Here is a 12,699-nt window from a genome sequence, read left to right as displayed (position 1 = left end):
GCCAAATTTAAAAAAAATTTAAAGGTTTTCATTATTTTCATTTCAAAGACTATGGAATAATTTTTGTCATGAAAAAGATCTTTTAAATGAGAATATTCCTAAAAAAACATTTGCATTAAATCTTAAAGATGAACTTTTAAAATCTATATGTAATTGTGGTAGGCGTCATACGGACAAGCCTTTTGCAGAGTATGCTATGCTTCGACTTATCAAATCACACCCTGGCGCTAATCCCAGCTTATCACCATTCTATCCAGCCCCCTCTGGGCATTGTCTACACATCAGAAGCAGCGGTCAAATTGGACACCGCTTATAGTGGGAGGGGCGCTGCCCCTCTCAACCTCAAGTCCCCAGTAACCTACCCTTTTCTGGAAGATGTCTACCTTCCCCCTTACTGAAGCCTACCACTCTACTGTCCACCGGAATGGGGCTCCGCCCCATCTCCCCCGCACCCTTTCTACCTAACCTATTTATCCTCTATCTTGTATATAAATTAGTAACCCTATTATAAATGTATTCAGTTTAAATATATCTCTTTAACAGTAACTACTTGTAGTTCTTTATTGATAGAATCCTTAAAGGCTAGGGGCTCTTTTGAATCGAACTTGCGTTGTAGGGTTGAAACGCTTCACCCTACCACAATTTGGTGTAAGCGTGTTTCAATCGAGCCCTGCTAAAACTAGCCGATTCTATCTCTGATTGGACCCTTTTGCAAGTAAGGGGACAGTCAGCCGCCAACCTAAGAAGCATTCCTGGCCGAGAAATTGGACCCTTATCAATCAAGGGGACATTTTATCGGCATTCCAGCAGCCTTCAAGAAGCGAACTGACCCGAGAGATGGCCTTTTTAGGCCACTTTTACATCATTTGAACACACTACGTAGGCACCTTGCCTGCTGCAGGCAGCTTTGGCCTGCTAAAAGCGCCAGTTTGATGGCGTTTCCCGCACCGCTTGGTAGCTGCGCTAGGGGCGCAACCACGGTGACTGGATAAATTAGCCCAGACTGCTACAGAATCAAGTCTAATTTGGCATGTGTAGCTGGGACAAGCCCCAGGACACCAAGGCCAAACCTACGGGACGGACAGCTGCGTAGCTGGTCCCCCTGAGAAGGCAATGTGTGGCTGGGAAGCTCCAGCACACAAGTAAGTCCTACCACCTGCGATGGACAGCAGGATTAGAACCCACGGCGCTGCAGAACGGGTATTCCCTGCCGCCACCACTCCAGATTCGAACCCACGGCGCTTGCAGGACGGGCATTCCTTGCTGCCATCACTCCGGATTCGAACCCACGGCGCTTGCAGGACGGGTTTTCCCTGCCGCCATCGCTCCAGATACGAACCCACGGCGCTTGCAGGACGGGTATTCCCTGCCGCCGCTGCTTCTAAACCCAACTGTGTTGCTGGAACCAGCCCAGGACACAACCTACCGGCGCTTGCAGGACGGGCATTTCCTGCCGCCACCGCTTCAAGAATCAGCTTCTAGAGCTCTGTGTGATAAATATATATAAGTGTTCCCAACTATCAACCAAGTGATAAAGTATTGATTGTTGGTGTAGTGATTAAAAAGCTCAAGTGATCAGAAGCTCAAGTGTAAACCACTCCCAGATCAGTTTCTGGAGATCTGTGCCCACTATGGTCGGAGAGGGCACCATAGCTGCAGCCCGACCGCCGCTGAAGTTTCTCCGGACACCGGCGGAACGGGAGAACCCCCTGTCTAATGGCCAGGATTTGCATTTCCCCTGCCATATCAGGGTGCGGTTCCCTACTCACGACCCTGCCCAGCATGTACAGGTTGATGCCATGGTTGATTCTGGCAACCGTGTACCAGGGTCTGCTGTTATTTCTGAGTCCCTCATGCACACAATGGGCATGCAGAGGATGTTGATTCCGGACAACACCCATATCCTGACTGCTAATGAGGAAGGGCAGCACCTCCAGGTAATTGGGAAGTTACATGAGTTGTATATGGCAGTTAGTCATACTCTCATACTTCACCTGTATCACGTGACCGTGGTCAGGAATCTCTCGCATCCACTGAACTTAGGGGGTACTTCTTGCGTGAATTCGGAACTAGGCTTTGTTTCGACATGCAAACCCCCTGTCTGTGGGTGCGTGGGGAGTTTATCCCCCTCCGCGGTGTCCCTGTGGACCGGGAGACCGCCGAGAGAGAGTTAAGCTACGAGGGGCCGCTGTTAGGCCCCCTGCCGGAGTAGCTACGCGTAGTCAAGAAAGGGACACACTGGGTTTGTACAGCTCTGAACGCCCACAAGGGGACCAACCTGCTAGCCATGGGAGTGCCCCCAGTGCCCCTAGAGGAACTGCCAACGACGTTTCCTGAGATTTCCAGCCCCCCAGAGGCCATCTTCTCCGCAGATACGTTTGTCAACAGCCAGCCGTGTCCACCCGGCCCCATCTACCCGGGGCCCCCAGCGGCCAAGCCAGACAAGTCGCGGTCAGCTAAGTCCGGGACCAGGCCCGTCAAGTCGCGGCCTGATGCCCCCGGAGCCGTGCTCGGTTTGCGGGATCCAGCCACCCGGGATTGAACCCGTCAAGTCGCGGTCAGCTAAGTCCGGGACCAGGCCCGTCAAGTCGTGGCCTGATGCACTCGGAGCCGCACTCGACCCATGGAATTCAGCCACTCCCAGCGCCGAGCCCGTCAAGTCGCGGCCGGACGCCCCTGGAGCCAAGGCTGGCCAATGCTAGCAGCCACTTACAAGCTGAATGCTGTCACCCCAGCCAATGGCCAGCCACCCCAGCTCCGGACGGCCAAACAAGTGGCCTTTCCGGGGCGCAGCATCATGGCCGTACCCGTTGAATTGGTGGGGCACCGCACTAAAGACGCCATCCAGCTGTCTGCCCCAGAACAGAGGTTTGGGGAGTGCCTTGTCATCCCAGAAGGCCTGTATGCGCACCGGACCGGCTCTGCCAACATGTTCCGAGTGCTGGTGGTCAATGAGGGGGAGATGCCTCTCCTGCTGGACGCCGGCCTCCCCGTGGCAGGGGAGCTGGTGAAACCCGACATCCTGGAGGTCTCCGATGAGCCTCCCCCTCGCCTACACTCCATCCAAGAACCTTCTGAACCCCCAGACATGCAGCAGCTGTGGACAGACCTTGAGCTGGAGGAGAACGAGTTCCTACGCAAGGATCCCCTGCTCAAGAAGGAGGTTTAAACTATGATATCATAGTACAGAGACGTATTCTCGAACTCTACCCCAGGCTGCACAGATGTAGTAGAGCTGCAGCTCTGATTGAAGCCTGGAACCCAGCTGATCCGCCAGAAATTTTGCGATCTCAACCCACGGCAGGAGTTGGAAAGCCAGTTGGATACCTGGCTGAAGGAAGGAGTGATAGAGCCCTCTGACTCGGCCTGGAGCAGCCCCCTGGTGCCCATCAAGAAGAAGGACAGGAGCACCCGTTGGGCTGTCGACTACCGGGCCCTCAACAAGTGCCTAGAGTTAGACAGCTACCCTCTGCCCAAGATCCAGCAGCTGGTAGAGCAAGCTGGCAGACACCACGTCTACAGTGCCTTAGACGCGGTGGCCGCTTACTACACCATCCGAGTGTCTGAAGATAGCAGGCCCTGTACGGCCTTCACCACACCTAGGGGCTTGTACCAGTGGAAAAGGATGCCCTTCGGCCTGGCCACCGCCCCTTCCGTCTACTCCAGGTTCATCGCCAGGGTCCTCAACCCACTGGGCACGGCCAATCTCCAGTCCTACCTGGTCGATGTCCTGTCCTTTCTCAATGATACCTGGGCCCACCTGGCTAGACTCCAAGAGGTCTTAGAAGCCCACCGTCGGGGAGGAATCCACCTCAAGCCATCCAAGACCAAGCTGTTCCGAGCCAAGGTTGACTATCTGGGCCACACCCTCAGCCGCAAAGGCATAGCCATGCAGGAGGACTACATCGACCACATCCTAGACTGGCCAGCCCCCAGCACACCCAAGGACCTGCTGGCGCTCCTGGGGTTCTTTGGGTACTACCAGCTGTTCATCCCGGAGTACGCCGACCTCACCTACGAGATGAATTGGCAGAAGACGGCCAAGGCACTGACATGGACCGCTGAGATGGATGCCCAGCTGGTACAGCTCAAGGACAAGTTTCGCCAGGCCCCGATCCGATTGCCACCAAGGTTCGACCTGCCAGCCGTGTTCCAGCTCACCACCGACTACAGCCATCTCCACCATCCTCAGCCAGTGCCAGGACGGCAAGGAGAGGCTCATTGCCACCGTGGGGTGCAAGACTACTGACCCTGAGACCTGGTACCCGTCCTGGAAGGGAGAGATGGCCGCCATCATGTATGGGATCCGGAAATTCCACGGGATCCTGTCCTACCGCAGCTTCCCACAGTGGGATCTTTTGCCAAAAAACGGGACATTAAGGGTAGACAAAAGTAAACATCAATAAAAAAGCTTGTATTTGACGAAATGATGTAATTTCTTTTGCTTTAACTCAAAAATAACATAAATTTTGCTCCTGTTAACTTCTAATGTGCATTTGGTAAGTACGTCTGGCGGTTTTGGAGGAGCGAAGCTACCCTATTTTTAAAAAATCTATAAACCTTCATAACTTTAGTTAGGATAGGAATATTTTAACAAAATAAACGTCTATGTAAATATTTCTTCAATGCAAACAATGTTTGTGAACATGAATATAGCGTCAGGTGCACCCAGTTCGAGTCCCGGCATTTTTAGGTAGGTCCAGTATAAGTAAAATAGGACACTAATAAGGCATGTTTTCTAATGTTTTTTTTTACAGATATAAACAACAATAACATAATTTTCAAAACACTTTTGATTTTGTGTTAATACCTTTATTCTAAGTCTAGCTATCTTCATTTAAAGTTTGTATAAGAATATAAACATAATTGCTCATATTATATTCTCTCTCAAATGTATATTTCTCTCTCTCTCTCTCAGACGCATATATAATGTTTTTGCAATATTATAATTAATCCCAGAATTTGAATTTCTGCTGAACCAAAACCAGTTAGAAATACAATTTTTTTCAGAACACATGAAATTTAGCAAATTTAATTGCTAAAATAAAAGTATTTATAAGTCATCTTTTTTTAAGGACTCCTTGTTCCCTTAAATGTCCATTAAAACCGCGAGAACGGCAAAAATCGTTAAAAATCACACCTACGGCGGCAAATAACGGCGAAACGGTTGGCCGGAGACAAATAATGCATAGGTAAAGAAAGTTTCACCTCAAAAAGTTAGAAAACATTGCAGAGATGACTTTGGGCTCTAAAATGACACTTCCCCCTCTAACGAGGGAAAATTTCAAATTAACAAGAACGAAATTGTTCAAACCATGCAATGTAAAATGCTCAATTACTCAAAAACGGCCGGGAGGCCCCAGGTTATGAAAACTGTTTTAAACACAATACATGTTGCATATTAATATTATTATTGCAAAACCCGGGGCATCCCGGCCGTTTTTGGGTAAAATGGAGAAAACTGATTTTTTGGGGTTAAAAATCTTAATATTTTTGGTGAAATTTTCTCACAAAATGTCAATTTACACCACCAAAAAAATATTTTTTTAAAATTTTTCTTTAATTAGACATTGGTACAGGTATCTGAAAAGTACCTCAATCAAAAATTATTTTCATAAGATGAACATAAATGTATTTTTTGTTTCTTTGAAAAAATTGTGTAAAAAAATCTGGAAAATCATCAAAACTGAAAAGAAATTTTTCACTACCTTTTTTAAAAATGGCATAAATCCGCCAAAAATGAATATTTTTTAAAAATTTCTTTTCTAGCTGTCTTCTTACAGCCATTATTAATTCCTAGGATAGATAAAAGTCGATTTTAAATTTTTTGGATGTCCCACTGGATCCCACTGTGCTTCCAGATCAACACCGACTCCTCTGCCTTGCTGCAAATGAAGTCACTCAATGCATCCACAGGGATGGTAGCCCACTGGCAGGAGGAGCTGGCTGCCCTGGACTTCACCGTCTGCCATCGTCCCGGCTCCCAGAACACCAACACCAACTCCTGCTCCGTGTCCGCCAGTGGGTGGCGGACGGGAAGCCCCCAACCAAGGCCGAGCTCCAGGGCAAGTCTCGAGATGAACAGCAGTATGCCAGCCGGTTTGCGGCTCTCGGACTCAACAAGCATGGCTGCCTCACCATCACCGCCAAGACACTGACCGGGGAGAGGACTCGCTACCTGCTGCCCCCGGCCCTCCATCAGGATGCGTACTTTCTGGCCCATGGAGCCCCCATGGCTGGACACCATGGGATTGAAGCCACCATAGCTTGCGTCGCCATGCATTTCTGGTGGCCCACCATGCATCACGACGTCCGCCTGATGGTCCAGACCTGCCCTGAGTGTGTACAGAAGATCACCAAGGAGCGGTTGAAAGCTGGGATACATGTGCCCTCCCGGCAGGGGTATCCACAGCAAGTCCTGTTCATTGACCTTGTGGGGCCCCTACCTGAGACGCCAGCCGGGAACCGTTACATTCTCACCTGCCAGGATGGATTCAGCCGGTTTGTCAGCCTCTACGCCATTCCCAACAAGCGCACCATCACTGTGGCTGAGGCCTTACTGCACCGCCACATTGCCACGTTCGGATGCCCCCTGAAGATCCACTCTGACAACGGGATGGAGTTCACCGGCCAGGTATTCAAGGAACTGGCCGCCCAGCTAGAGATTAGCCTGACACATCCGCCGCCCTACAATCCGCAGTCCAACCAGGTCGAGAGGTTCCACCGGACGCTCAACACAGGCATGAGGCTGTTCCTGGACAGAGACGACAACAACTGGGAGCCGCACTTGCCTGCCATTGCCTTAGCCTACAATACGAAGACCTGCAAAACCACAGGCGTGACCCCCTTCCTGGCCTACTTTGGGAGAGAGGCCAAGCTTCCAGTGGACCTGGTGCTCCGGCTGCCCGACACTGAGTATGCGTCAGTCCCAGCCAATGTCCAGGCCATCCTGCAGCGATACCACGCGGTGTTCGACGCAATCCAACAGCGAGAAGACGTGACCATCCGAAGGAGCGCGGCGGCCTACGAGGGAACAGCCAAGTACGAGGTTGGAGACCTGGTCTGGTATCTGGCCCCCCGCCTGGTGCCTGGGAAAGCAGCCAAGATTACCAAGAGGTGGACAGGCCCCTAGAAGATAGTGCACAAGGCGACGGACGTCCACTACGTCATCTGTCCAGCCTCTCCAACAGCCAAGGTCTCGGAAGTTACCGCGCACATTGGCCGGCTGCGCAAATACACTGGAGATGTCACTGCCCAGCAGATCCCAGATGACATTCAGGACAACTTGGACGTTGACGAGGACGCCACCAAGCTGCCGGCCGGAGCCACAGATGTGCCACCTAGTGGGCAAGGCCACCTCCCCGTGTACCAGCCAGCTGCCGCGTCCACAGGAGCACCACTGCCCAGCCACCAGGACCATGACCCTGTAGAGGAGAACCTACAGAACCAGCCCAGCGATCAACGGCCGGCGCCGCCGGCCCCAGCGCCACCCACTGATGCAATATGGAATCCAGACGCAGACATGGAGCCCCTACCTGCCAGCAGCGAGCCCCCAGGACAAGAAGCGGCTACCAAGATGGAAGTGGCGGCCCCCCAGGACGAAGCGGAAGCGATGTGCCCCCTCCAGATGACAGCTATCCCCATCCGAGTGGGAGCCAAGATGCCTAGCAACCTGGACAAAGCAGGCGCCCCCATGGAACTCTATGCGCCTACTACCATCGCTGTCCCTCCTCTAGGGGCCTCTAGAGTGAGCCTGGGCCTCCATGTCCAGCTGCCAGCTGAGACAGAGATAGTTCTCCAGACAAGGCCTAACTTCCAGCACCGAGGCCTGACCGTTGCCAACCCTCAGCTGCGAGCCAACCGGGAGTTGACCATGCTGATTACCAACCACAGCCAGACCGAGCAACGAGTTTCCCGAGGGGCCTGTGTGGCCCGAGCTGTCCTACACCGTGCTGTGCCCCAGGGAGAGTCTGCCGCCCACCATGGTTCAAGGCCCCAGTAACCTACCCTTTTCCGGAAGATGTCTACCTTCCTCCTTACTGAAGCCTACCACTCTACTTTCCACCAGAATGTGGCTCCGCCCCATCTCCCCCGCACCCTTTCTACCTAACCTATTTATCCTCTATCTTGTATATAAATTAGTAACCCTATTATAAATGTATTCAGTTTAAATATATCTCTTTAACAGTAACTACTTGTAGTTCTTTATTGATAGAATCCTTAAAGGCTAGGGGCTCTTTTGAATCGAACTCGCGTTGTAGGGTTGAAACGCTTCACCCTACCACATAATATTGAAGAATGTAATGAATGTACTTAAAATATATTGATTTGCCTGGATTTATTAAAAACCTTACATTATTAATTACAGAAATGGTTACATTTAAAATTGAAGAAAAATTAGCCTTGAAATTTGTTGTAACCCTTCTTTCCTTCTCCTTTTCCCCCGTCCATTTAATTTTACCTACATTTATTTTGACATTATTATTTTTAGTAGCGAAGCTACTCTATAATTCACTTTGTCCGTCAGTCAGTCAGTCCGTAACGCTATGGGGGAAATGGGATTTACTCAGCTCCTATAAAAGATAGAATGCTGAAATTTTTGACAACATTCATATTAATAAGGAGCACAATTAACTATAAAACATCAATGGTGGTCGGAGCGCTTTTTAGCAGGTTTTAGGCTATTTTTGTATTTTTCACATTTTTCTCCATATCTTTGGTGTTTATGGTCCGATTTCCAAATTTTTTTCAGTTTTAGAAATCAAATTAAATTTCCTATCGTTTAAAGAAAACAACTATGACGGTCAGACTACCTCTCAACAGGTTTTAGGCTATTTTTGTATTTTTCACATTTTTCTCCATATCTTTGGTATTTATGGTCCGATTTCCAAAATTTTTTCAGTTATAGATATTAAAATTAAATTTTCTGTCATTTAAAGAAAACAAGTATGACAGTCAGACTACCTTTAAACAGGTTTTAGGCTATTTTTGTATTTTTCACATTTTTCTCCATATCTTTGGTGTTTATGGTCTGATTTCCAAAAATTTTTCAGTTATAGATATCAAAATTTAATTTCCTGTTGTTTAAAGAAAACAACTATGACAGTCAAACTGCCTATTTGCAGGTTTTTGGCTATTTTTATTTTTTTCCTTATTTTTCCATTTCAATTATGTATATAGTCCGATTTTAAAATTTTTTTAAGTTAAGCATATAAAAATTGAATTTCCTGTCGTTTTAAGAAAACAACCGTATTCCCATCCATGAATTTTTGGGCTTCGCTACTTATGGATGTTGTCATCCTTGTTTATTTCTTGTAATCTGTCACTGAATAAATGTTTTTATTTAAGTTTTTATGTTGATAATTTTTTTAAAAGTTAACACAATAATTGGCATAAAATCTATCATCCTAATTGTAAAAATCAGTTATAGAATTTTTTTAAGAGCAAATATAGTGAAAAAATTACCAAGGCATTTTTGCAGAGAAGTAAAAGGTAAAGAAAAAAGTTCTTTTTGATTTTGATATACATATCAAATAAATGTATATAAAAAAAGTGATCAAAAACTATAAAACAAGTTATAAGTTTTTTCAACCCTATTAATTAAAATGCACTTTTATGTTGATTCATTACCAAAGTAGCGCATAAAAACTCTTTTTATTAAACAAAATAAATTCAAATCCACAAAAAAAGTTTTTTTTTATAATACAGTTGACCTTTTTGGTAGTTGTTTTTTTTGCATTTATTTTGTTTAATTACATAAGAATAAAGTTTTTTTTATTTTTGCAATAAAATTGCAATAGGATTGCGGCAAATATTTACTATTTCATCTAATAAGAAATAATAATACATTTTGTCGAAACAAAATTTAAGGTTCACCATTTATTAAATGCTTTCATAGCTATAAATTTGCAAAATAGATATTATTTCGCAGAACTTCTGCCATTTTCGTGAGCGAAATAGTAATTTAAAATCTGTGGGAGGCCCTATCCTTGCGGAGCTGCTCAATATTACCTTAACTAACCTAACCTTACTTAACCCCTGTGGAGTTACTCTAACCAAACTTACTTAACAAATCCTAACCGAACTTACCATTAGGCTATGTTGTCATAATATAAAATGATTATTTAAAAATTAACTTATTTTATTTTTCAGGCATAAAATTGTGTTTTCTGGTAAATATATTGAAAAAAAGGGTAAATAAATTGTATTTTTTTTTACTTTAAAGGGAGTGTAAATGTAAAAAAAATTCATCTTATTATCAAATCTTAACATTTTTCAAGCACTTTTCACTGTACTGAGCTTGATCTTTAAATCATTTTAGTGGCGATTCAGATCGGGGCGCGCCAAAATTTCAGCCAATCACAGCGCTTCATTTTGAAAATGCAGCGCTGTGATTGGCTGAAAGTTTGGCGCGCCCCGATCCAAATCACCCCTAAAATGATTTAAAGATCAAGCTCTGATCTACAATAAACGTCTTATTAACAAAAATATCGAAGATTTATGCCTTGATTTTGCAGCAATTTGGGAGGGAAAAATGGAAAAACAAGGAAAATCTGAACGTTTTTGTTTATTATAGTGTTTCTAGATATATTTAACTTGTCATATATAGTTGAAATAATTTAGCTGTCAATGATTCGTTTTATGACATAAATTGCTAATTCATGTTTTAATAGCATAGTAATGAGGAAATAAAGATCTATTTTAAATTCGTGCTGTTGACAAAATAGTACCTCACTGTCTACAAAGGGTTGAATCTCAGAGGTTATTTAATATGATAATTCTGTCGGACAATAAATAATCCACTTAGGATATTTAGATTACACTTTTATCAGACTGTTTATAAAGAAATATTGCACCTTTAATATTTTAAAAATTGTAATTAAAAGTGGGCGAGAAATGGCCAACTGAAGTTACTAATAAATAAACCTGTTTTTAGCTGCGTTATTGAAGTTGTTATTAAATAAAAAATATTGCTTATTTTATCAATTTCTAAGTAACTATACGTTGGTTAAAGGCAAGGATTATGTTAAAAGTAGGCTTAATCGTGAGGAAAAAAATGGAGAACTATGTCAAAAAGTTTTGTTTTATCTATAGACGGAGAAAAAGACAATTAATTGCACATCTATGTACTCTGGAAAAATTTCTTCCAATCTTGGATTTAGTAAAAATCAGCAGAAAAGGTTTTTTTTAAGGAAACGAGAGCTCCTTTTGCCATATCTTTGAGATTATATATGAATGAGATGATGTTAAGGTTTGATAATCTGATGAGAAATTTTTTCGTTCACAGTCCCTTTAATTTGATAAAATATTGACATGCTCTGACTTACTTTTACACATTTACTTAACTTGTTCGTATGGTTGGGATGCTAATGATTTAGGTTATCCATAATTCTTTTTTTTAAAATCCCGCTCTAGTAATTTTTTTATTGTTGTTTACCTTCGACAAAGATAAAATACCATCAAATAATATCACAAAAAGGCTAAACACAAATTTCATTTTTCATTTAGATTTACAAGGGTACACATTTGGTGTTGCCTCTGACTTTAAATATTTACTGCAGACTTTAGAATCCTATGCTTCACAAGTTTTATTGTTAATTTTTTTCACTGCTCGTAGCTTTCACATGTACTTTCAACCGCACAAGAAATTAAGCGGTTTTCTAATAATTTAGGACTACACGGTAGGGATTCACTAACTACGTTTAAAATTAACTATAAAGGAATGTTAACATTTAATTTCAATGTAATTTTTAAAAATTCACCCTAGAATACAGAATTTGTAAGTATTGTCACACTATCTGGCATAAAATTTCGGATCATGAAACGAAGTAGCGGGTTTGTTTGTATTTTTACAGTAGCTTTTCTCCTATTTTTAACCCTGCGAAGCCAATTTTAGATTTTTAAATGATTTTACATTCTTGACGTTAAAAGTTGTTTACAAAAAAAACTTCTTTACATTTTTTAACCGTTAATCCTTTTTTTTATCCAAATGCTTACAAAATTAATCCAGTTCATTTAAATCTTCTTTTGAAATATTCCATTATTAAGATATCTCGTTCGTGGCTAGATCTGTACAATTTAACGATACTACGTCAAACAGGAGATGCGACAAACGCTGACATACAAAAATTTATATACAGAGAAACCTTTGAAACGACATACTCTAGATACAACAAACGCTGTGACAAATGCTAGATTTCGTCAAACACTAGTGCCCAGTACACAAACATCTTTTAGAGGTCGACCGATTTATTCTGTAGGTCAACCTAAACAAGTAAAACTAACAAATGCCTTTATAGAATTGGTCAACCTAAAGCTTCTTTCGATCGACCTATGTCTTTTGTGAACTAGGCTTGAATTTTTTCTACAGGTGACACAATAGATAAGACAAACGCTAGAATTAATATTGTTTCCATATGATCTAAACTTTTTTTAGGGCTCGGATGCCCTCTAGATTTAGGGCAGTTTTCTGCTCATTACTTAGATACTTATAATAGGCAGCTACAGATTTTACAACTTCAACTTTCAGACGCCATTTTTGATAGATACATCTGCAGACGTTCTGCAGGCGGCTGTAGATTTTCAACTGAATAGTAGCTGCATATTGGCTCCGGTTGTCGAAATTGGGGGGCAATTTCAAAAACTTTGGTTGAATACAGCTGCAAAGCCCAACTATTAAGAAAGTTGTGTGATCATTCT

General features: G+C 43.9%; 1 protein-coding gene across 3 annotated transcripts in view; it reads right to left on the bottom strand.

The window, feature by feature from the left end:
• The window catches only part of LOC145329037 (nuclear pore membrane glycoprotein 210-like), a 70,512-nt gene extending 58,934 nt beyond the window's left edge, over positions 1–11,578 (bottom strand). For all 3 annotated transcript variants that reach the window (XM_080173054.1, XM_080173062.1, XM_080173069.1), the window contains exon 1: positions 11,438–11,578. In XM_080173054.1, coding sequence (XP_080029180.1) covers positions 11,438–11,497 — 60 coding nt within the window. In that variant the 5' untranslated portion in view covers positions 11,498–11,578. The remainder of the gene's footprint in view (positions 1–11,437) is intronic.
• Positions 11,579–12,699: the final 1,121 nt, after the last annotated feature.

The sequence above is a fragment of the Acartia tonsa genome, chromosome 1, assembly GCF_053477335.1.
Source record: "Acartia tonsa isolate MP-2025a chromosome 1, ASM5347733v1, whole genome shotgun sequence".
In the NCBI taxonomy this organism is placed as follows: Eukaryota; Metazoa; Arthropoda; class Copepoda; order Calanoida; family Acartiidae; genus Acartia; species Acartia tonsa.
Note: the sequence above shows the minus strand (reverse complement) of the source record. Positions and strands in the feature narration are given on the sequence as shown.